General features: G+C 25.9%; 4 protein-coding genes across 6 annotated transcripts in view; 3 read left to right on the top strand and 1 right to left on the bottom strand.

Annotated features, from left to right (window-relative positions):
* The first annotated feature begins 2109 nt into the window (after positions 1-2109).
* Positions 2110-6176, top strand: LOC114132608 (glucose dehydrogenase [FAD, quinone]-like). Its single transcript, XM_027998125.2, has 3 exons — positions 2110-2945; positions 3474-3789; positions 5179-6176. Exons 1-3 carry the CDS (start codon positions 2208-2210, stop codon positions 5862-5864), a joined length of 1740 nt encoding a protein of 579 aa, XP_027853926.2. The 5' UTR covers positions 2110-2207; the 3' UTR covers positions 5865-6176.
* Positions 6177-7610: 1434 nt separating this feature from the next.
* Positions 7611-10905, top strand: LOC114132909 (glucose dehydrogenase [FAD, quinone]-like). Its single transcript, XM_027998519.2, has 3 exons — positions 7611-8588; positions 9010-9325; positions 9729-10905. The coding sequence occupies exons 1-3, from the start codon at positions 7851-7853 to the stop codon at positions 10409-10411; spliced, it is 1737 nt and encodes a 578-aa protein (XP_027854320.1). The 5' UTR covers positions 7611-7850; the 3' UTR covers positions 10412-10905.
* Positions 10906-11500: 595 nt separating this feature from the next.
* On the bottom strand, positions 11501-14615 carry LOC114132235 (integrator complex subunit 13). The gene is made up of 2 exons (XM_027997641.2): positions 13918-14615; positions 11501-13209 (listed from the first exon to the last, which is right to left on the bottom strand). The coding sequence occupies exons 1-2, from the start codon at positions 14391-14393 to the stop codon at positions 11655-11657; spliced, it is 2031 nt and encodes a 676-aa protein (XP_027853442.2). The 5' UTR covers positions 14394-14615; the 3' UTR covers positions 11501-11654.
* A 10512-nt stretch (positions 14616-25127) lies between these two features.
* LOC114131920 (rap guanine nucleotide exchange factor 4) overlaps positions 25128-26721 on the top strand; it is a 208322-nt gene continuing 206728 nt past the window's right edge. For all 3 annotated transcript variants that reach the window (XM_050198449.1, XM_027997268.2, XM_050198448.1), the window contains exon 1: positions 25128-25667. In XM_050198449.1, the coding sequence (XP_050054406.1) occupies positions 25630-25667 (38 nt within the window). In that variant the 5' untranslated portion in view covers positions 25128-25629. The remainder of the gene's footprint in view (positions 25668-26721) is intronic.

Genomic DNA, 26721 nt, shown 5'->3' with positions numbered 1-26721 from the left:
AACCGTCGTCCGTCGTTAATTTAAAATTACATTCATTGTTGATATGTGCATCTATGATTCTATATATAGGTAAAACAATGTAATGATATTTTGTGTTTAATATATAAAAAAAAAAACAAAAATTTAAGAAACATAAATATTATGATAATAAAACTAAAAGCTAATGTATATTATTCAAGTGCTATGAACGAAATAATAACGATAAAAACAGTAATTTAGAAATAAACATTATATTTTAGCCAACATATTTTATTACCATTTATCATTAATTATATTACTATATTAGTATAGTATAGTATTATACAACGCTACCTATCGGCAGCTTTTATAAATTACATTTTACCAACTGAAAATCTCTTTCTGTGTATTACAATATTATGAATGCTTGCAACTTATTATTTGAAAACAATTTTGTTTTATGGTACACCTGTAATTTAATAATAATATAAATAATATAATATTAAATTTATCCTTAAAACGTTGACGAAGATTTAATTCGATGAGGGCAATTATTATAAATTAATTGCGACAATTGACCACCCAATTTGAATATAGAATTAAAATTTCGAAATAATTTTTTTTGAGGATGCGTGTGATTGTTATTACTTGTAATTTGGAGCATTAAAAATACATAGATAAGCTAATAACCTAACCTAAGGTTTCAACTTGTTTTATTTCTATGTTTTATTTTTGGCTGGAAAGAGTATTTTATTGATACGCTTTTTTTTTTGGGGGGGGGGGGGAAGGGGAGTGGATCAAAAGTAAAAAATGTCCAGAACTTTTCCAAGTACTTATTAGGAAACACAAAATAATAAAAAAAATAGTAAAAATCTGAAATTTTTAAACAAAACCAGTTTTTGATAAAATCGATTTCCTTTTTGTATTATAAATTATAAATTAGAAACGAGTATAGGTAACTGTAGTTTTGTAGATACTTTAGAGTTTAGATACTTGAAAATGTCTACAAATGTTTGTATTGGCCTTTTCTGCTGAAAGTATAATTAAATATAAGGTATTTGTTATAATTATCTTAAATATGTTAATCTGAAACCAAAAATTAAAAAAAAATATTTTAAACTATTTAAACACAATATTTTTTTTTATTTCTTTAGATACCTACCTATTTAAAATTTAAATTTAGTTGAAATAAGATATTCAAATACAGAATTATAATTTTTATTATTTTGCTATAATTAAAAAGTATTATTTTTAGAGACTTAAAAGTTTTTTGTAAGTACCTATAGGTATTATATTTTTTATAGATTACAATTACATTTTCAAAACGTTTAGATTAATTTTAAGTTTAATTTAAATTGCATATATTTATTCCACGATACCTACACATCTATTCACATCGTCCTATAGTAACATGAAATTTACTTGAACGTTAATATTAATGATAAAATATAAATATATAGTATTTACAATAGTATACTATTAATTGTCTATCAAAATGATTATTATTTTGTAAATATTTGTAATATTTTCAATGATTTCAGTAAAAATTAAATCACGTTAGGTTAGTAAAATAAATAACATTATTAGCAGAATCAATTAATAACATTACCTATCGTGAAATAAATGAAATATAAATCATAAAATAAATATATTTTATAATAAGACTACGCAAAGACCGTCTTTGATCAGAATCATTTTGTACATGCAATGATTTATCATTAAATTCAAAATTAACACGTAACTATATAGTATATATTATACATTATAAATATTTATACTATTATACTATAGTGACTTTTATAACGAAGTACGCTCAACATCTAGTACATTATTGTAGATAAAGTAGAATATTATGTTTTTATTCAGTAAAAAATCTTGAAAATTTAATTTCTATATAATAATAATAATAATTTTAATTTTTGCAGCTGGAAATTATATTGAAAATATAAAACCATTAGGTAGTTTAACACCTTTGATTAATTTATTCAAATAGCCTACTTTACTTACTGGTTTTTGTATATTAAAATATATAGCTAACTTCAAGTTATAGTAGTAATACTAACCTACATTTATTGTGAAAAGAACCAAGGGTAACTTTTATATATATTTAAAAAACGTTAAATAAAAAGTATAAATAGTAGGGAGCTAAAGTAAATAAACATAATTGTTTGAGTTTCTGACACGAAGTTCCGACATCAGTTGATCATAGCCCATCTTAATAACCTAACCATTTCTATGGTCACTTCATCATGAAAAATATTCTTATAGTATTCACGATTTTAATTTTTTTTTCATCTTTAACTTTTAGTCAGTTGTTTCACTTACCATATGCACAGTATCAACAACAAGAAATTCCTTTCAGAGAAAACAGTTTTATAGGTAATAGACCTATATTGAGTGAGTATGATTTTATTGTCATTGGAGCAGGTCCAGGGGGCTGTGTTGTCGCAAACCGTTTATCTGAAGAGAAAAATTGGACAGTACTATTATTAGAAGCAGGACAAGATGAATCTATCTACACAGATATACCAGCAGCGGTACCATTTTTAGAAACAACAGACTATAATTGGGGTTATATTGCTCAACCTTCAAAAAATGGTTGTTTTGGTTTTAAAAATAATCGTTGTCCATGGCCAAAAGGAAAAGGCATGGGAGGATCATCAATTATAAATGCCATGATTTATACAAGAGGAAAAAGAGAAGATTACGATACAATTGCAGCACTAGGAAATGATGGTTGGGCTTACGATGATGTATTGCCTTATTTTTTAAAATCTGAAAACAATTCTATACCAGAATACCAAAATTCACCGTTCCATTCACAAAAAGGAAATCTACACGTTGAACGAGTAAGATACCATTCACCACGTGTTGACAAATTTATAGAAGCTGGAGGAGAATTAGGACTAAAAAAAAATATTGACTATACAATTGATCCGGAGCATGGAGTATCTCGCTTTCAACTTACAACACTATTTGGACACAGAGTAAGAATATTTATTATTTATAAAAAAAAATTAATATAGGTACAATAAGAGCATTAGTTGAGAATTAGATAGGTTGTATGAAAATTAATTAATTTAACAGTTCAATAAAACTTAATAGACTAATCCTGAACAATTAAATCATATTTAAAGGAATTACATTATTTTTTCCTTTAATATTTGTAATTATTTTATGTAATCCATTGTATAAATAATAAACATAGTAATGTTTTACATTAATTTATTAAAAACTAGATTAGGTTTTGATGAATTTTGTTTACTCTACAGATAAAACCTGTGAAAAATTACTTTAACACTCAAATCACCGACTTATTTTATATTTAGACATAATTAAAGATATTTTTTAATATAATTTTATTTCAGTTTTTCATTAATTTTATTTTATATTATTAATTTTTTTTAGAAATTTTAGCTACCATTTATCAATAATTTGAAATTGGTGAATAACTGTATTTATTTATATAATTGATTTCTAACCGATAAATAATAAATAAATATTTTATTGTGTAGGTAAGTGCGTCCAAAGCCTTTATTCGTCCAGCCAGAAATCGTCAAAATCTTCATGTGGCTATATACAGTCAAGTAACAAGAATAATTATTGATCCAAAAACTAAGAAAGCAATTGGAGTGGAGTTTATTAAAAAGGGAAAAACTAGAACAGTATATTCTAAAAAAGAAGTAATTTTATCTGCTGGACCCATAAATTCACCACAATTACTAATGTTGTCAGGTATTGGACCAAAAGAGCACTTAAAGCATCATGGTATACCAGTTATCCAAGATTTACCAGTTGGAAAAACTTTACTTGATCATTATGGCACATTGGGTATGTTAACTTTAATTTAAAGAGTTATTCTATAACTTATAGAGTTTGAGATTAAAATTTTTTTTATTAAATACCTACTTAAAATTTAATGAAATTTGATTCTAGCTATTTTTTTACTATAATATATTGATCTTATACCAATTGAACTGACTATCTTAGTGAACAGATAAAATCAATAGAAGAATATTATTTTATTTTCTATAAACGTTTTTACTTTAAAATTACCCTCAATATTTTGAATCGAAATTCTTTACCTTTCAAAAAGAGTTTTTAAAATTTTGATAATATTGCTCTAAAAAAAAGTGACTACCACTTTACGGTACAATAGTTGTTGAGTAGATAACTGTAACTGTTGTGTTAAATTTTTATTTAATGATGTATCATAAATCATTATATTATACGAGAATTATTCTAAACGGAGGTAGCCTGTCAGCCTATATTAATTAATACATTTCATGATAAATTATTGTAATATTAGTATTACAGTATATATATATCGCTAAAATTTTAAATTTAAATACAAGGTTATTTGTTTTCAGTAGTATTTTACTTGTAACGAAAATAAAAATTTACCGAAAGTCACAACGATTTTTATGGCCATATATAAAGTTTAAATTTGTACGTTATAATAGATATCCAATCGTATAATAATTTAACTGTTTTTCATCAAAGAAATTTTTGTTGTAATTCAAAAACGAAATACATAGAGTTATTTCTTATTTAATTACAAAAATAAAAATAAAATTGAGTAAGAATTCCCGTTTTTTTTTAGTTATTTTCTGTTTTTCCAGTTTGTTTGAAATATAAAAACAGTTTTTTACTTTTAATCCCGAAATGAAATTATATCCAATTTTCTATCAGAAATCATATTTAAAGCGTAGAATTAAATCATTTTTAATATTCTAAATGACCAACGTAAGACTGAAAAACACACACAGCATTGTAAAATCAATACATTCATCTTTCATCCGTTCAGAATTAAAAATTAATTTAAAAATATAAGAAAATCGTTTACTAGTGAACTTCATAAAAATTCAGACTATCAGCAATTTTATAAGATACTCAGCTATATAATACTAAATAACTTAAAAATGGTTGATATCCAATCACCTAAGCTAATATAATATTATTTGCATAATTTATCGACTACATTAGCTATATAATAAACATTGTCGTAAGCTTTTTATTTATTATGATTTCAATGATTGAGTTAAAAACTATACTTTCTGCTTTAATATTCTAGATTCTTTTTAGTTGTACTAATTATTACATGGTCATTACTCATTACTCATTAGTGGACACTTAACTAAAATTATTTTAAGTTAAAAAATGTAATGAATAATACCTATTATATTATATAATATAAATATTTTTTAATATCATATATAGCTATAAAATTTGAAATAAATCAAACTGGACCAGTACTGACGAAAGAAACATTATCAGACAAGCATTTATTTGAAGAATGGTACAAATATGGTCGAGGACCATTAACAGCACCAGCAGGAGCGGATGGCTTAGGTTATATAAGGACACCAACTGGCAAAGGGATTGAATTGATATTTATTCCCATATCAGATGAACCAAATGCGTTTTTAATCGCTACTCTGATGTTACAACCAGACGCTCGTGGAAGTGTAACTTTGAAAAGCAAAAACCCATTAGATCCACCCCTTATGTCCTACGGTTATTATGATAACAATACTACTGATTTAGAAGACAATGTTTTTGCACTTAAATACGCAGTGAAATTAGTAGAAGAAACACAGACTTTTAAAGGTATAGCAGGAAAACTAAGCCCAAAACCGTACCCAAAATGTGAAAACCTACCATTTAAATCAGACGATTATTGGGCTTGTCTATCAAAACACCAGACAAATACCTGGCATCATCAATGTAGTACCTGCAGGATGGGGGATGTTGTCAATAACAAGTTACAAGTGATCGGAATTCAAGGTTTAAGAGTAGTGGACTCTTCAGTATTTCCGCATATTCCGCATGGACATACTTATGCTCCAACTTTAATGGTTGGTGAAAAAGGAGCTGATATGATTCGAAACTTTTGGTCAAAATAATTTATTAATTATTTGTATAAAGTATTTATTTGAACTCAAAACAATAATTATTTATTTTATATTCTTTATTTATTCTCATGTATATTTGAAAAGTAATAATAGTGTTTTATGAAAAAAATATAATACAATTTAGTAATATGTAAATAATTGTAATCTAGTTCTGTATTTTACACAGAAATCAATTTAAATAAAAGAGGAGAAGTTATTTAAGTAAGTAACCACTCTACGTTTTCCTAGAAGTCGAGATTACTTCGTCATTGGTCACTATAATATTAAATTTGAATTCAATAATAAATTATTATAAATGAAAAATGATTCTGAGTATTTTTTTATTTTTTTCTTACATTAATACTTAATAGTATTACGGTAGAATATATGATTTTTTTTGTCGGAAATATTGCATTCATTATATTATTCATATTAAATTATTATTTATCTTTATTTATTTTTTTTTTATTAACTCTGTTTTTATTAACTATTGAGTCAAAATCAACTAATCGTAGAAATAAACATTACGTTTGTTCCTTTGTAGTTTAAATAAGCAGTGATATCATAAAACTAATTCAAATTTTTTGAAAAAACAACTGTGTATATTATAAATAAAGTGCTTAATGTACGTTTATATTTCAAATATCGATAAAAAATATTTTTGAATTACCTACATCATAATAACTAAAATTATTGTTTTTAGTTTAAATATCTAAGTTTTTTCAAAATAAAACTTCAAATAATTAGGTATATAAAAAAAATCATTCCTTTATGTATTTAACAGACATTGGCGTATTACATGAACTATAAAAAAATGGTATTAACGCCAATAATGGATAAATTAAATGTTTTCTACATTAATGCATTCTTATTACAATTTGTTACTTGGGAAAACATTAACTCTAAGAAACATTGAAACAATAATACCCACCAGTGCTATTTATAGTGATTTGTTTTTGAGTTACAACCATATAAAAAATCGAATTTTTCAAAAACTGTTGTAAAATTCTTACTTTTGACCTTTATAATTTGCACAAAGAATATTTACTTTGTCATCGGAAACCACCCCGAAGTTTGAATTTGAAGTATTATTATAATAAATTATGCTGTACAAAAACGTCATTATAAAATCAATACGTTCACACTTCGTTCAGAATCTAAAACTAATGGTTGTATACCAAGCTTACTAGAATAAAAAAAATTATTAAAAAATATAATTTTAAAGTAAACTTCTTTTTAGTTTATGTTTTAATGATAAGTTATAACTTAAAAAATGAATGTAATAATAGCGACTAAATGGTTTCAAAAATATTTTTATTTTTAGAATTATAATATAGAAAGAAACAGTTAATAAAGCGTTTTGAATCCATGGTTAGCATAAAAACCGGTCCTATGAAATAAATATGTCTGAGTTGTTTTCCATTCCACTTACATTTATTTTTTTATTCAAAAAAAAAAAAAACGTTACTTTCAACAACATAAGAACTAAGAATATTATAATTGTATTATATTTGAAGTATAATTTACAATTAATCTTATACTTATTTGTATGTTTTTGTTAATATATTTTTATGTAATGAGTTTTAAAGTTGTCAAACTTATTTTTAAATATATACAAAAAACAAAAGTAAAAAAAAAAATTTTTTTGTCATATTAATAAACATAAAACTAATATCAAATTTTAGCGATTACTGATTTTTTAAATAGGTACATAAATATTATATTAAGTCTAATAGCCTACATCAAGAAGTTAAAACACCTACTTGTAGTTTTACATCAATTTATTTTGTGGTCATACTTAGTAGGAGAAATACTATGTATTTTTTAAAACATATAAAACAACATTTGGTAGGTAAGCATATATAAAGGAAAGTTTGACCTACAGAAAACAGTATTCCTTAAGGTTTCAATACTGTCATCGTGCGTATATAATATAGGTATGGTGTTGATCAAGTATTCAAGTAAATTTATTCAACACTCTTCTGTACTTATTTAGTCATGGAAATAATTTTTAAAATATTCGTATATTTTCTACTATTTACGACATCAATATTTGCACAATTATTCCAGTCAATTTATTCGCCGTTTCAGCAACAAGGAATTCCTTTCAGGGAAAACAATCTTTTAGGTAATCGGCTTATATTACGTGAGTATGATTTCATTGTCATTGGAGCTGGTACTGGAGGCTGTGTAGTCGCAAATCGTCTATCCGAAAATCCAAATTGGTTAGTATTAGTACTAGAAGCAGGAAAGGACGAAACTCTGTACACAGATATACCAGCAGTAGCATCATTTTTAGAATCATCGGAGTACAGTTGGGGATACACTGCGGAGCCGGTTAAAAACGGTTGTTTTGGATTTAAAAATAACCGTTGTCCGTGGCCTAAAGGAAAAGGCATGGGTGGATCATCAATAATTAACGATATGTATTACCAGAGAGGGAAAAAAGAAGATTATGATATAATTGAGAAATTTGGAAATGATGGTTGGGCTTACAATGATGTATTGCCTTATTTTTTAAAATCTGAAAACAATTCTATACCAGAATATCAAAACTCACAGTTTCATTCACAAAAAGGAAATCTACATGTGGAACGAGTTAGATATCATTCACCACTTGTTGATAAATTTATAGAAGCTGGCGGAGAATTAGGATTAAAAAGAAATATTGATTATACCATTGACCCAGAGTACGGATCATCTCGTTTACAAGCCACAACAATAAATGGACGCAGAGTAAATATATTTATAATTTTCAATGCATACCTATATCTACATAATTTAATATATATGTAAACATAAATGCCTATTATATTTTGATCCGATCGTTTGAACATAGACACTTAATTTATTTATTTAACCATTCACTGTCCTCACTATTTATAAATACATTTTCAATTTAAATATAGTAAATATTATTATATTTGGAAATGTGGGTAAATATTTTTCATAAATTATAAAAATGAGACATTTTAAATATTTTAAAATTATCTTATGATTTAACGTAGTAGATATTTGTTATTTCAAAATCTTCTTTGACGAATAAAGAATTTATCTTTATGTGCATTTTAAAGTGACAAAACCACTTTCATTAAGGCTATTTACACCACATTTATTTATTAATCATCATTTGCTAAATAAAAGTTTTGTTTTATAGGTAAGCGCATCGAAAGCCTTTATCCGACCAGTCAAAGATCGTCAAAACCTTCATGTGGCAATATTTAGCCAAGTAACAAAAATACTTATCGATCCAAAAACTAAATTAGCATTTGGAGTAGAATTTATAAAAAAAGAAAAAAAAAGAACTGTATATGCTAAAAAAGAAATTATTTTGTCTGCTGGCCCAATAAATTCACCACAATTGCTAATGTTATCAGGAATTGGACCAAAAGACCACTTAAAAAATCATAAAATACCAGTAATTCAAGATTTACAGGTGGGACAACATTTACAAGATCACTATGGAACAGTTGGTATATTTACTTTTAAAAATTAAAAACCAATTTATTAAAGTTTTAGTTTATACCATTTTATTTTCATTCTTCATTAAAACATAAATAATTTTTTTTTTTTGTTTTGTCAACTTTAAATTGCGTACCTATTTAATTCGTTATTTTAAAAAATTAAATTAAAACTATTTATTAAAAAATTATACATCATATTTGTATTTTGTCCAGTATCTTTATTTTTATTATTACCCTAACCTAGATAAACTTAAAAAAGTAAAATTTAAATTATGAGAGTTATTTAGAAATCTATTGCTGGTACTTACATAATTTTATTTTAAAAATTTAAAAATTATACATTTACTAACTTACTGTCTATAGTTACTTAGGTCCCTATACATTTTGTAATATAAATTATATTATGTTTTAGCTTTGGAGTTCATAATTAATCAAACAAGCCCAGTAATCAACCAACAAACCACATCAGATCCGCATTTATTTGAAGAATGGTTTAAGTATGGTCAAGGACCACTTACAGTACCAAGAGGAGTGGATGGCTTAGCTTATATAAGGGCACCATCGGGTAGAGGACTCGAATTAATTTTTGGTCCTCTATCTGATAAACCAAATGTGTTTATCATGGCCACTGTGCTGTTACAACCAGATGCTCGTGGAAGTGTAACTTTGAAAAACAATAATCCACTGGATCCACCTATTATGTCTTATGGTTATTATGACAGCAACACTGATTTAGAAGACAATATATATGCTCTTAAGTATTTAGTCAAGATGGTAGAAGAAACACAGGCGTTTAAAGATGTCACAGCTAAACTGAATCCTGTACCGTATCCGAAATGTAATAGTTTACCATTCCGATCTGATGATTATTGGGCTTGTTTATCAAAACATTTGACACACACTTATCATCACCAATGTGGTACATGCCGTATGGGAGACGTTGTCAATAGTAAATTACAAGTATTAGGTGTGCGAGGACTAAGAGTAGTGGATTCATCAATATTTCCACAAATTCCCCATGCGCATCTTTATGCTCCAACATTAATGGTTGGTGAAAAGGGAGCAGATATGATTCGAAATTATTGGTCAAAGTAATTTTTTGAGCAGTATTTTATTAATCCTAAAATATAATAACTGATATACATATAAAAGTTTAGTTTCTTCTATAATGTATACTTTTAAACATATGGTTTTATTGATTTTATAGGTATTTTAAATTTTTATCCACTTTAAAAATACCTATAAAATCAATAAAACCATATGTTTAAAAGTATCAATGTTACTGAAAATGTAATTCTATGCTATTGTTTTTTTAATATTGTAAATATATTGAACATAGTACATTCATTAAGTATAGAGAATATAATTTACTACATTTTGTAAAAAATGAAAGGCTGTTCATACAATGTCCGGTTAAATGTCGATTGTCTATTCGGTAGAATTCTATTGGTTAACTCATAATAAATTCTGCCAGTTAGCGTTATCAGACACTAACCAAACATATTAAAAACAGCCCTAAGTTACATATAAAAAGTTTCTATACATGTAAATTGTACAATATTGATATTTTTTAGGTGTACTTATAACCTACTGATAAATAATACCTATACCTAATCCAAAATTAAATCATTTAATATTAAATAAAATATAAAAAAATATTAATATTTATTAATATTAAATAGTATTGATTTTTTATAATTCAGTATGTTCTTTTATGAATTTTAAAAATAATATTCTTTGAAATTAAATAATTAAATAATTACTAATTACTATTTAAAATTTAAACTTTTGATTCTCAACCACTGTGTTATTAACAATATTACTTTATTTATATTATTTATTATTAATGATGTAAATTTGTATTTTTAAATGTTTTTAATAAAATGGTAACATGTAAATTTAATAATTTTCTTAAATTTATTTTTGTTTATTATTATTATTATTATTTTATCAAAAATCCATTAATTGATTGCTTTAAGTGTATTATTTATTTAGATTTAAGTTAACAGTCAATGTTATAAAATAAATGTCGAGAATCAATAAATTAATAACAGTAATGTTATATATTTAATGTGGCTTATTAATTTTAAATAATTAAGTCTTATCCATATTTTGAATTGATTCAATTTAACTAAAATGTTTAGGATAAAATTATAAATGATATTATGATAAAATTAGTCAATGTAATAATAGAATAAAAAATATTTTATAATGGTTTTTAGTTGGTAGTTAAATATTATTTTTTAAAGTAAAACAACATGCATGACAATACAGATAAAATACAAAACTATATTATAAAAAATCAAAATTAAACAATAATTAATGAATATTTTCAATATTATTTTACACTCTTGGCATCTGTGTCATCGTCTAAATGTTGATAGAGTTTTGCAAATAAATTACCATTTCTCTTTTGGATAGATTTTGATCTACCGGCAAACTGAGGTCGTGACGAAGGGTTAAGTCTACGATTGTCTTGATCCTGAACTATCTGCAAATACATAACACTGTTTGGATCAGCATCAATGGTTTTTTGTGCTATATTATGTTTTATTCCTGTCTGTTGAGTTAATGGTGGGGACATAGGGGAATCGGTAGTTGCTCGTATTACACTTGGTCTTTCAGCCAAAGATTTTTTGAAACGCATTAAAGTTTTCTCAATGATCTTTTCTTCATCAAGTTTACCACGACATTCAAATAAACATTGTAATACTTTGCAGTGATTCTCAGTGTATAAGTTTGATTTTAAGAATGTCTCTAACTCTGCCCACATAGACTTGTATTGATCATCTTTTTTCATCATTTTTCGTGGATTTGATAGACTAGGTGTAAGGAGGTGTTCATTCTTAGATTCAGCTGCTATCAAAGCATAAATACATTGTTTGCAACTCATTACTTCATGATCATTTAAGTTATCTTTAACCATTAATGATAACATTGGTTCAGTATATTGTCTTATATTATATATTATAGTCGACGACGTAATAAGGGGCCAATATGCAGTTTGTTTTTTCAATTTTTCTTTTGCATCATCAATATTGTTTTTATCATCTGTTTGTTTTCTTTTTGATGGTTGTAGTAAATTTAATCTCATGAAATTACCAAAATCAGATATTCTGTACTGAGTTACTTTCCCTCCTGGGCCTTCACTAATGGCCGGTGGATCTTCAAGTACTGTTCGGCCAGATGATACTGTATGTATGTATATTTCACCATTGTACGATTTTAGAACATGTGACATGCTCTTTCCACCACCTTGCTTAATCATCTCGAGTAAAACTGACCGACCATTCAGTAAAAATGTTATCAAACATGCACTTGGTCTACTATTTATATCAACTGGAGTGATTCTATGTAGTGTTGTACAACTGTGAATATCTGGTAAGTTGTTATTAGCCCTAGGCGTACACCATTTTAATTTAATTGTTTCGTAGTCCGCTCCTTCTTTTTTAGCTACCACTGCTTTAGCATCAGCTACATTTGCATTTAAAATAGTTGTATGTGCAGTAGCTGCATGATATATTTCTACATCATAATTTGCTGATGAACTGGCATTTTGTTCTTCCTTCATGGGAATACCAGTAACTGTTGTACTAGCTAAATTATAGTGTTTTAATAAAAGATTTGATATCTTAATACCAATTTTTGATGCAGGAATTGAATGAACTTCCAAATCTAACATTGGTGATATAGTATGAGATGGACGATCAGTGACTTCACATGTAATAGAATCTGGGTATGTGTTAATTATTACTAAGTGACAATGATGAATAGACATTGAACTAGGTTGAGATGCATATTTATTGCATTTGATCATTTCATTATGAAACATGGACATGAGATTATCTATTGATGGATTATCCCTGGCTGATGTGATAATAATTGTTCTGCACCTGAAATGAGATAAAATAACATTTAATAAAAACATGAGTATAACTTGATTATTATTACTAATTACAATAATTATTCTTAAAAACTTTTTAACAATTTAAAAAACAAATGAAAATGTTCAGCAATTTATTAAAACACCGTTAAGCAATATTCTAATCCACGAATGACTGAAGTTAAATATACCCAAAATCATATTAAAAACTAAAAAAAAAATTAAAGATGGTTTTAATCAATCTAAATACTAATTCCTCTGTATTTATGAACAAGACATAATATTATGTTTTCTAATATTTCACGAATTACCTATTTATTTATTTATTCGTTTATTTATAAAACAGGCTATGCACTTTTTAAATTAGTGAGAGGTATTTCATATATTGAAAACATTTTGACTTAGGTATGAAATTATAATAATGCATTAATGAAAAATAAAATAATAATAAACAGACAATTGTTCTTAGCCTAACTTAACACTTTTCTAGTATTTGAAAATAGTAATTTTTTTTTTAAGAAACTTAACTATTTGAAATGTACTCTACTCTTTCCAACAACTAAAACAGTTTGCTGATATGAGCATTAGAAATTAATTAAGTAAATAAAAGAAAATTTAATAACTCAATTGAGTGTGTTATACGAAATATACCTATGTGCAGAGTTCTATATAATATGTACTTGCTGTCATATGTAGAATTATAATAAAATCAAATTACTTGTTTTGAACTTCGATATTATTTTTCTTAGCTCCCTGATCCATTTGTGCCGTAGTACATTCAATCATTGCTTCGGCTGCAGTACGAAATCCATATACAACACTGTAGTCTCGATTAGGATTCGGTACAAGTTTTGCAGGGGGTCCTAAACACGACAAATGATGCAGCATATAGTTAACATTTTGTTGACTAGATGACCAATTATTCAAATTGCGAGATTGCATGTCGCTACTAATAACACGTATAAGTTTCCCTTCTGGAAACAAATCCCAGACAATGCGACAATACTCGAGTACAGCTTCAATGCTACACGTCCACATTGATTTGAATATGGGTGCAGGTGGTACTCCACCGGATGGCCTTTTGGTGAAGTCCATTTTGATATGTGAGTTACTAGCCAATCCAAAGTATGGAGTGTGGTCCACCACAAATGTGGTTTTATGATTAGCTGGAAATAGTTGATCCATTAAGCTCATATTAATGCACTAAAAATATTATTTTACAAGATAATTAAACGTTTAATTAATTTTTCTAAACTAGAAATCATTTAAGAAACATCACTAAATGATTAATATACATGTTAGGCACTAAACGGGTAGTAAGTACTTTTGTAGTTTTAAGTTTGTTTCCAACTGTTTATGAGAATATGAGAAAAAATTGGGTATTCGTTGTATTCCATTAATTTGTTTATTAGTATTAGTTATCAGTTTATCACGAATCATGCCGGGATAACCACTATGATTATAACCGTATCTATTCTATGGAAATACTATGTTATCATTTGTTTACATAACAATATGTCAATGTATTCTTATTATCTATTGGGTATGCGCAATTTGATTCCACGACGTTTGATCCCCTCCATTTGGTCCCCAGTAATTATCAAATTTAAATGTACAAATATTATTGTTATTTTCCTAATTTTTATACCTACTTTTAAATTTTTAATAAAAGACATTACCATTTCATGAATAGTTATTATTAGCTTAAATTTATAAAAATTATGTTTTATCAACAATATAATATCTGTTGTTAACAATAAAAAAAACTAACTTATTACTACCACGACTTAAAGATACTTAAAGATATATCTTATATCTTATATAAGTACTTATATACTAAGATCCCTATATCTTAAATCGTGGTCCGTGATTACTATATTGGCTACACACTGAGCGGTTTGGCCCCAAACTGTCGTGGTTGGCGGAAAACCGCTTACAATTAAACACGGATTGATCAAATGGCATATTCATACGGCCGAAGCATTGTTGTTTGTATGCACGGACAGGAAAAACGACTATTAAATCATAACATTTATAACAACAATTGCAATACCTTTGAAAATAGCCGATAGATAATGCTGCGAGTTTTTAACGTGTTCCAATATTCCAATATGTAAATATAAGCAAACGAAATTTACTTTTCCAATGCCTACCTATCTATACCTAGTACAAAATAAATGTCTCCTCCTATACCGAAGTCGAAGTACATACCTACATACAATATTTATTTAAATTTAACTATAAAGGTAGTGTTTAATAATAAGGTTTGCCCTAATTTTAATCAACTACGACAGATTTCGTGTCTGTTATTAACATCAGTAATACCTAGGTGGCTAGGTAACTAATTAAGTAGGTAGGTAATAACGAATGTACGTAAAAATTAAACTTGTTAAATTTATAGTAAAAAAGAATACATTTTTTTTTTTTATCAAAATATTTTATTTTATTATAATCTTAATATAATATTTTAGTATTTATTATTTTATTTTTTAATGACAAAAAACATGGATGGCACAATATGGGCAATATGGCACACAATTTGGAAGAAAAAAAAACAATATTTAATTCATGTATGTAATGAGATTGTAGTGATGCTGTTAGATACAATGATTGGATTTTCGTGAACTGATTTCTCTTCAAAATATTCAGAGATAAAAGTGTTGGGAAAAGAAGGTTGATTTACAATGTAAATATTGAATAATGGTCTATACTCTATACGACGAGGGTATATCGGAAGGTTGGCCAGGTTTTGGTATACCTTTGACTATTACCATTGAGAACTTCTACCCGCTCAGAATCTCACATAATATTAATTATTCATATGGTGCACCTAATACGTCATTACGTATACCTACACAATTCACCATATTTATATTTTATATTTATTCTTTTTGACGTATTATAGGTTTTTAAGAATTATTAATGGAATAAAATACAGCTTCTACTCATTCTTGTATTTATTAAAAAATTAAAATAATAATAATTAAATTAAATTAAATTAAACTGTTCCAATGATACCAATATAATTATCTGTTAATTTATTTTTAGTGTTTAATTTTAAATAGAATTTATTTAAGTATCTGAAAAACAAATATATGAGTATAATACTTATATGCCTTATATAGAAAGTAACGAAAATAAATTAATAATTAAATAGAGATACTCTTTGCATTTAAATATAAATTCCTAAAGAGTCAAATACGAGTGAAGTGTGAACTAAAATGTTTTCAAAAGGTTCAAAGGATTTTTTTTATATAAAAAAAACCTAACCTGTATAGATTTCCAGTAATCACTCGAGTAATAATTATTATGTTTTGCTGAAAATCAATTAATTTAATAATTAATTATTATACTAGTGTCTAGTAATTCTTGAAATTCTCGTAAATGGCTTTATATTATTGTTCCTATTTAATTTTAAATATATTTATAAATATTTAATTATTTATTTATATTATCATTTATAGTTTATGATTTTTATATCATTTAATTAATTCTGTATTTTATGATAGAAATAAATTATTAATTAATGACAAACATTTGATTTTTATATTATAATAATATATAGTACAACGTTTGTATGTGTTATTTTGTAAGTTTTATAAAATTAACTATTAAGTAAATATTTTCGCCTAGGTATTCATCTCAAAGCTTATATTTTAAATTATTTTATACCAACAATTTTGTTGTAGGTTTTTATAGTCTTAGTTTCAACAACTGATAATTTATGGTTTTTGAATTTTGAGTTGATGCAAAAAATCAGCAATTATAAATTTACTTTAAATTCTAGCATAAACTTTAATACTTTTTTAGAAGTAGGTTCCTACTTAATAGTTTATATATACAACGGTAAAAGTGATTCAAAATTTGTATTTTAGTTGTTAAGTTCTTATGGGTGACTTTTTGACTCAAGATATCAAGCTTAAAAAACTTAACTTTAATTATGATTATTCTACTAAAAAAACCTTCTTCTATACTCTGCCATTTAAATATTTGTGTATTTGGTTACAAAAAAGTAGTTAAATGAATTCATTTTACAAAGATATGTTTTTTTGTCTGCAGACAGAAATATGTGTACACGATAAGTAGTTGATCAAATGTTTCAATTTTCAATGTGAAAGGTGTTTTTTGATAAATTAAATTAAATGTTGTTTGAACTTACAAAGAGGACAAAATATCTATTACATATTTTTATAATCAGAAAAAACAAACAAAACATTAAGGTTTTCGACTAAATTAATTTCTTTATTTTGTGCAATTAAAAAACAAACAACCGCGAAACTTGAAATTTTCACTAAATATTTAGGTAGGTATATTATTATTTTTTATTAATGGTGAAATTTTCAAAATATTTTGATGGTTTTTGAGCAAAATAGGCAAATAGGCAAATGCTCGATTTATTTTTAGTTTTAAAACTTAAATTTTTACATAAAATAAATAAAAATAAAAAAATGTATGACTGAAAAATGATTGAACATTTAATAAAAGGTTCTTAATAACTAAATCATTTACCAATTAAAAAATATCGAACATTAATTGTGACATTATTAGTTTTAATTAAAATAATAATTTTGAATTTTAACAAAATTCGTTAAAACCTTTCGTAAAATACATAAGTATTATTTTGTAGTTAGAGTAAAAGAAAAAATATTCTATTTATATTAATTATTTTAAAATTTAATACAAGGTTCTTTTTAAGTTTTTCAACCTTTATCGCCAAAAAAATTTCTACCAGAAAATCAAATTAATATTTTATGATCGTTTAATTTAAAATGTTTACAACGGATATTAACTTGAACAACTTATCCCAAACGATTTAGTATACAAAATCCAGGCTTATGCATTTTGGAAAATTTAATACAAAATCCCACTTCATTTTTTCTTATAACTATAAAAATATCAAAAATGCATAAGCCTGGATTTTTTATATGTATTTGAAGTTAAATTTTTTACGAAATTCGTCAAAATCACAAAAACTTGTTAACCATTTTGCAGTTAAAAATTGATAAAAACTTTTCGTTTTATATTTAAGTTTTGAAAATTTAATATGAGATTCTTAACAGGTAGTTTATACTAATATTGAAACCGCAAAATGTAATATATATATATATGTAAACGATTTTTTTTATTGACATTTTAAGTTCAATGTTAATTATTTTATTATAATTTAAAAATTATTCGTGCTATACTTAAAACTTTTACTTATATACTGTACAGCATTATTTATTATGAATTTTATTACATAATTTTTGATTTAAAATATTATATATTTATATTTTATACTATGTACCTATATCTATTTTTAATGTTCTACGATAAGTATTTATAAAAAGATGGTTATATTAAATTTTAAATTACTTATATCAACAAATTGGTATAATATGGTATAAATATGTATTATATTTTAATAATTAAATACTAATAGCATATTTTAGGAAAAAATTTTATTGACACCTTAATAGGTACTAAAATTATTAAAATAAATGATTAATAGTTATTTATATAAATTAAATAATATATTTAATGATATAGGTTGACAGTTGCAGACCCACCAGTCAAACCGGAACCAATTGCTTTTAAAATTAAATTTTTTTTAATTTATACTAATCGCGCCCAAAACGTTTTAAGTTGATAGATCATTTGCGCTTTTTTTAATTCAGACCGATTAGATATAAATATCAGCTACTTATTGGTAATTTAAGATTAGATATCATAATAAATAGAATAAGGAAAATGTATTATTAAAATTGTTTTTGCCTATTACTCTAATTTATACTTGTGTACTCAAAAATGCATGTAAAAACTAATAATAATAACATGTCATAAAATTCTCGATACTATTATAAAAAATATAACCAGTAATCAATTGATCAATAAATAAATTTTTAATTAGATTAAACAACAATATTTTCATACCTGAAGGTAAAACAATTTGAATTTAGTCACAATTGATAAAAAAAAAGCTTCTATAGCGTAGCTAGGTAATAAATTCATATATTGACCGTAAAAGTAAGTGGTGCAATTTATTTGTTCATGCCCAACATTTTCCGTTAAAATTGTATTGTTTTTCTTATACAGTGATAATATCATTTAATCATTGAATTTAATTACCTATTATAAAAATCTTATAACATTGGTTCACTTGTAACATAATATACACAATACTAATGTAATCCACTTGGGTACCATCTTTTTTCATAATAATTTTATTTATAAATCACTTTGTCAAGTTTTATGATTTTCGCTCTAATATTATTGAATGTTTAATTTAGTTCAATATAGAATAATTCAATTTCAGAATAGAAAAGTTCTATTAAGTATAGAAAGATACATGATTTTTGCGACGTTATGCAATATCCCCTCCTCCATCATTATAAAAGACAAATTTTGACAATAAAAATGAATTTTGTACATAATATATAATTAAGTCATTATATGGGAATAAAATACAACAGAGAGGTATAAAAAAATGTATCATCAATTATAAATGATCAGATAATAACTATATTGCCCTTAAAACACTGTAGGAACATAATATGCTTATCATAACTTCGTCGTTATATAATCGGTACATGATAACCAAATCATGGTGATTGCAAACCGTCATTATTTTGTAATCAAGGCTGGATTCATGGGCGCCCATAAGTAATATTTTAGGGGAGGGGGGTCAAAATAAAAAAATTCTAAAATTTAAGGTAATAAAGATAATAATAATATTATAGTAATATTGATTGAGCTACAAGTTTTAAATATTTTTTGTCCAGAGGGGGCAAGTGCCCTATCTTGCCCCTCCCAATGGGCGCCCATGGCTGGATTCAGATATATTTTGCTCTGGTTTAGTTTTATATTTCGTTTTTAAAATTAGGAATACGCATTACAATAAACATAATTTTATAATCCCAGATAATAATTATAAGTAACATTAAAATTATAATAACTTTTTTAAAACTTCTATTAAATGTTGGATCCATTTTTGAATAAATTAGTTAAATCTTTAGGATCAACCAACAAAATATGATAAATTAAATTAAATTTATCAAACACATATGAGTTTTATAATTTAATATAAAAATATATGCTGTATGTATAGGCTATATTAATAAGTATATTATGTGTCTATTATCTTAATCAATATTATAATGGTTAAATACTCAAATTAATACAGCACAAGCATTTATTTAATTACAATAAAACAAACCGTTATCAACGTTATTATAAAACATATCAAAAAATGTTTTTTTTTAACATTACAATTAAAATCACAAAAAAATTCACAATAACTTACTGTGATGGTTGTAATAAACTAATAAGCAAATTAATATATTACATGATTTTACAAATATTCTTGGTAAATTTGAATTAAATAAATATACAAATATTTCTATTATAACATTTAAAAAAATAACTTACAATTAATAATCTCAAATAATTTTTAAAAATTGAATGTATTATGAGCATTTAAAATTAATTATAATATTTATAATACTTTAAACATAATATAGCTATAGTTCACTATTACACGGCTACAGTTTTTATAAAATACTTTTAAATATTGAATATATAATTTATTACAAATAAGTTATTGGGTAGGGTAATTTTTGTTTATTTAGGTATTTTTATTATGAATAAATTTGCCTCCATCCAGAAAATAAAACTCCACTACTAGGTATTAAACATCAGCTGCCACTTATTTCTCTCGTATTTTCGGTATAAAATGATTTAAGTAAATTATAGACTAATTAATTAACATTTAAAAGATAAAAAATAAATGTATTATTATTAAGTAAAATATATTAATAATATAAAGTAATAAACACAATGAATTTATTTAGTATGTTAAAATGTAAATTAAATATATCGTGCAAGTTACCAAAATTCTTATATATATGTTTTAGTATTTTGGTAAACGGATGGCGACCTTTTAGTTTACTTTGCCACATATTAACTCTTTTCTAAATATGAATCAAAGAAGTTTCGCTTAGTCTCTCTTCGTTTCTAGTTGCCTCATTTAGAAGTTTAGTACTTTCCTCCATCCTCTCTACATTCTGTTTGTGAGCTCCACTTATAAGTTATAATTATAGGGTCTACAAAGTTATATTTGTGTTTTACTGTCAAGTGATTAAAACGACCGGTTTATGTTGAGTGAATACTGTTGTTATAGGGTTGCACGGCATCAGTTATCGTTGATCCAACTCGTATACGTTCACAAATATTATTGATAACAATATTAATGACGTGTTTTCTTATCGATCAAGTATACATATGACAAAATGTTAGTTTAATGCCTTTAACATCATATTATATTATGTTATTATTGCTAAAATAAGTGAAGGCTGTGAGTGTGACATTTACTTAACGTGTGTGCACTATGCAGGCCGCTAGGTCGCAGGGTCTCTTTTTAAGCGGTCATCCTATAAACTAGTAATATTAATATTTGAATGATACTATTAAAATTAAATTCAAATATTTGTTTAACATTTTTTATTTATATTAAAGTTCTTAAACTACAATTTTATTGACTTGGATACTGTTATAATAAAGGTATATTGCAGTACACCAGGTACACCAGGTGTAATTAACCTTTTTTAACTTATGGGCTACCTACATTCGAAATTAATTTTTATACTGCGGTGTATATATACTGGTTTGTTTTGATAAAATACAATAGCTGATATATTATTATATCATATAATATGATAACATTAATAATATTAATCGAATTTGTAACTTTTATTCTGTGTGCTTAAAGTACTGAATATTCTACATAGTTGCTAGTTTGTTTTTCATCATTCAAAACTTCAGGTTTGAATTTCTTATTTGCAAAAAAATAATAAATTAAATTTTAATCAATAAAATATCTAATAATAAAACGCGCAATATTGACATTGGATTCCGTGATACTGATTGAGATTGTTTAAAGAAAAACAAGCCTGAAATGCACATTAATTTATTTCTATTAATCATTCTAAAATTTAATATATATATTATCTACTTTTAAATTCTGAACGGAGTGATGAATATATTGATTTTATACAATGATATGTGTTTTGTTTTGTTTTTTTTTGTCTGTATACAGCATTACTAGTCGAAATGATGCTTAAATTTCAAACTTTGAGGGTAGTTTCCGATGGCAAAGTGAATACCCTTGGTGCGTTATATAGGTCAAAAGTAAACATTTCCAACAGTTTTCAAAAAAATCAAGAAAAACAAAAAATAGTGACGGAAAAACGGGAATTTTTACGCAAAACCAGTTTTTGACCAAATCGATTTTTTTAAAAGGTTGTACCTAACTCAAAAACTAATCACTGTAAATACTTGAAATTTTCACCACGTGTTTGTATTATCGATATCAATACATGGCTAAATTTTCAAAATATTTTGACTTTTTTTGAGCTATTTATAGATAACTGAAATTATAGATTTTTCTGAAAAATTTTCTTTGAAGTGTCGATAAAAAAAATTTGGATTGCCAAAAAAACTTGAAAATTTAATACAAGGTTCCTTATGTGTTGTTTTTATTGTAGTTAAAAAAAATCAAAATTTTTATAAGCGTTTATAGTTCAAATTTTTACGAAAAATGTCAAAATCGCGAAAATTCGCAAGTCATTTGTAGTTGAAAAAACATAAAATTTTTTGTGTTTTGTATCTAAGGTTAAAAAATTCAACACTAAGTTTTCAATAAGTTTTCCTTCAAGTAGCTATAGGGAAAACTCGAAGCATCATTACAGGAAAAATTTTAAATACGTTTGAATTTTAAATTTTTACGAAATAGCGTAATGATAACGATTTATCCTCAAACGATTTTAAATATTTGTTATTCTTTAAAAAGTATAAGCCGTAGATAATTGAAAATTTTACCAGTTATTTAGATTCGAATTTTCTTTACATGATTTAATTTTCAAAATATTTCGCTTATTTCAATGGTATTTATAGACATTAATTGAATTATTTGTTTTGGTTTAGTTTTTTTTTATAAATATCGATAAAAATTTTTTGGTTCAGTCAAAATACTTGAAAATCGAATACAAAGTTCCTCATACGTTATAGTCTTATCGTGGTTTAAAAATTATAAGAATTTAGAATATATATGCACAATTTTATTTTTATTAGCTTTTAAAGTTAAAATATAGACAAAAATTCGTCAAAATCATGAATATTTGCAAATTACTTTGTAGGTTTAATTCATACAAATGTTTGGATAAGTAGCTAAGAGTTGAAAATTTAATACAAGATTTTCTATAAGTTTAGCTTACAATAATTAAAAAGAACTTAAATTTTGGTGTATTCAGGCCATTAAAACATAAACCACCTTTTTTTACCAACCATTAGAAATTATATCTTAGGTTGACAAATCATCTTCGTTCAGAATATATTTTTATTTACAATGATACCTATCATTAGATTCAAATTTAACACTCCTATAATTATATAATAGTGATCCACTCGGCAATTATAATGTACAGCAAAGCGGGGTACCCACTTACCCGTTTTTTTTTTCATTAAAATTAAAAATGTAAGATATAATATATTGTAATTATAATTTGTATTTATTTTTATAGAAATTTCTAATTTTATAAAATGGTCCCGAGTGGGTTAAAATACTTTCGCAGGCCGGATTAAGCTCGCAGGCCGTGAATTGGGCACGTTTGTTATATACTTAAAAAATAATTGTAGGTATGCACTTTAAAAAAAAAATTATATAGTCTGTACTGTCTGTACTGTCTGTAGGGACAAGTTCCCCCGCTGTTTTCTTTAATCTGGCCCTATACAGATATAATTAACAATGCAATAATATTTCTGAAAATAAATTTGAATTGGTCAATATTTATGAAGTTTATTTGAGATAATGACTTTCCCACTTTTTTAAATAATAATGTTTATCCTCTTCTGAATTCGATTTAATATTTCATAAAAATATATTTGGGATAAAAATAAATGTAAAAAAAGTGTGGAAATATAGTTCTACATTAATTTGTCTATAAGTTACGGGTTAGGATATAGTTGTATACGTATACAACCATACGGTTGGTTTCAATGGTCCTTGTTATAATCATATTATACCGTTTAAAATAATTTTCATTAATAATAAAAAAAAAAAAAAACAGTTTTTTAAAAAGTATAAACTATAGGTACTTAATACTTATATTTATAAATTATAATAATCTATAATCCGTGATTAGTAAAATGGCAAATGCAAAATATAGGGCTACAGAAAGTGCTCTTCCTTGAAATCTCCCCTTCCCCTATATACAACATTAATTACTTAATATAATAAATAATAATTACACAGAATGATTTTTTAACATATTTAATTCATTTTTTGGCATAAACTATGAATTTTACATGTAGCGTTAATAATACATTATTTTTTAAATTTATGAATGTATTTAAACACTTTTTGACATACGGCGACGATGTGAATACTATTTTTAGGTTTTATTTAGAAATTATTCATATAATATATGCCAAATGTTCTCAAGCCATTTAACATAAACCTCAAGAGAGGTACGTTAAATGTCAAGTTTTGATACCTACGCGACGAAGATAGTGGTACGCGACTGGTCTGCAATTTATTAATACGCGTAATGCGTTCAATAATTAATGTGTTCCGTGAAGAATACTTTTTGTGAAATTCCGCAGGTGCACACTACATTATGTGTACAAGCTCCGTCGTTTCTGAATAAAGGCCGCCGTGGAGCAAGTCGCCTAAATACGAAGAATTGCTAAAGTATTATAATTATTCGAATGCTACATGTAACCATGGAATTCCCTGCGAATAAACGAGTGATTTGATAAAAGGCAAGTGCTCACGATTTTCGGAAGGCAACTCTTCGGGTTTTCACTTTTCTGCGTTGCGCCGGTCTCTGGTGGGGGCATGGGGGGGGGGCGTCCGACGCGGTCGTGTCGCACGTGCAGTTACGCGGTGCGCCGCCGGCCGTTCAACAAGTAGAAAACTAACGCGCAATCCCTCGGCCGCTGCGTCGCGCAGGGTGCACGGAATACCTCCTCGACGAGGGCTCAACACACCGCGATACCGTCGACGGCAGTCGTAGTAGTACGCGCGCCGCGATGTGTATACCGCGGTTGTCGTGCACGTCGTGTCACCGGTCGGTACCACCGGAACCGGCGATGAAACAATATTAATATTGCGATTGTCGTTTTTAAGTGCAGTTTTGCCGATCGTTTAACACACCACAAATATAGAATAATATTATACGTGTATATTACTAGCGCGGGGTGTGTATTTTAGTCGATAATAATTTATTATTATTCGTATTATATTAGGTATATACGTTATATTCGATTTATTGCATTTACCGACCGACCGATACTATAGTATTAAACGCGTCACTCGATCGCGTGTATAGAATAATCAGTCTCGTAAATATCAAATTGTTTTTTTTTCGGTGTTTTTGTTGTTGTTTTTATTCCAATGGCAGCTACCGAATGGATCACGGCGATCGACAAAAGGTTAGTTACTTATCTACCTTATATAATAATATGTACATGGTGTAAGATGATTATGACTCGTATAAGTGTACAAAAACTATATTACCCATGACGTGTACCCGATTTTTTAGTCATTTTATTGGTTTGATTGAAATATTAAATGAACACAATATTCGACACATTTTTATAATTTTTATAATTTAAATTTATATTTTTGGTTTGCTCTTTTATCTATAAGTATCGATGTCGTAAATAAGTAAAATTAAGGTGGTTTCAATTTAATATCGTTATATAATATAGTATAGTAGAACTTGTAAGTTATGAGTACATCTCTCCTTTAAGCAGAATGTCGGGAGAAATTTATTAATAGAATAATTCGATAGAATAATCATAAAATGTGTATGAAAATAACACAAATTATTAATTATTATTTTTATTATAATAGGTAAGAACCTAGATTTAAAATAATAAATATATTTTGAAAATTAAAAATATCAAAGGAAGGTACTTCCTTGTATAATACCTATGTCTTTATTACTAGGTGTATTTTTCAATATAAGATCATAGAATTAATTTAAATAAATAGCCTTCAATAAAGAGAATTGGTGGATTCAATGTAACCAATTTGGGTATCATCTACTAATCTTAATTTTGCTCTTTGGTGTATAAAAATATATATTTTAATATTTAACTGTTTTTCAAAATTGTTAAGATTTTATTATGAGTATTATTATTAATAGCCAATAGTATTTAGTAACATTATCAGAATTAATAATATCGGAACATTTTTCAAACATTCAAATTCGTAGTAACAACTGGTTATCTGATTATATATAGTTATAATTTATATCCAATTAATACTAGATGTCTATTGTCTAGATACGTCTTATTAACTTAATTTAAAATATTAAGAACAACTTTGTTCGGGTTTATACATCATCTACAGAATGAATTATAACCCAACTTTCTTAATATAAATATTTATTGAGATTTGTAAATTATATTAAAATAATGTTTTAATAGTGTTTTATTTTAAACATTTATCAAAGCTTTTTAAAATAATTTTAGTGATGTT

The sequence above is a fragment of the Aphis gossypii genome, chromosome 1, assembly GCF_020184175.1.
Source record: "Aphis gossypii isolate Hap1 chromosome 1, ASM2018417v2, whole genome shotgun sequence".
Taxonomy (NCBI): domain Eukaryota; kingdom Metazoa; phylum Arthropoda; class Insecta; order Hemiptera; family Aphididae; genus Aphis; species Aphis gossypii.
Note: the sequence above shows the minus strand (reverse complement) of the source record. Positions and strands in the feature narration are given on the sequence as shown.

What these genes read in the sequence shown, in the direction of transcription:
- LOC114132608 (XM_027998125.2), top strand. Translation starts at nt 2,208, where the DNA reads ATGAAAAATATTCTTATAGTATTCACGATTTTAATTTTTTTTTCATCT. An exon ending in CAACACTATTTGGACACAGA is followed by an intron (nt 2,946 to 3,473) that starts GTAAGAATATTT and finishes TTTATTGTGTAG; the next exon opens with GTAAGTGCGTCCAAAGCCTT. An exon ending in TGATCATTATGGCACATTGG is followed by an intron (nt 3,790 to 5,178) that starts GTATGTTAACTT and finishes TATCATATATAG; the next exon opens with CTATAAAATTTGAAATAAAT.
- LOC114132909 (XM_027998519.2), top strand. Translation starts at nt 7,851, where the DNA reads ATGGAAATAATTTTTAAAATATTCGTATATTTTCTACTATTTACGACA. An exon ending in CAACAATAAATGGACGCAGA is followed by an intron (nt 8,589 to 9,009) that starts GTAAATATATTT and finishes TTTGTTTTATAG; the next exon opens with GTAAGCGCATCGAAAGCCTT. An exon ending in AGATCACTATGGAACAGTTG is followed by an intron (nt 9,326 to 9,728) that starts GTATATTTACTT and finishes ATTATGTTTTAG; the next exon opens with CTTTGGAGTTCATAATTAAT.
- LOC114132235 (XM_027997641.2), bottom strand. Translation starts at nt 14,393, where the DNA reads ATGAGCTTAATGGATCAACTATTTCCAGCTAATCATAAAACCACATTT. An exon ending in AATATCGAAGTTCAAAACAA is followed by an intron (nt 13,210 to 13,917) that starts GTAATTTGATTT and finishes ATCTCATTTCAG; the next exon opens with GTGCAGAACAATTATTATCA.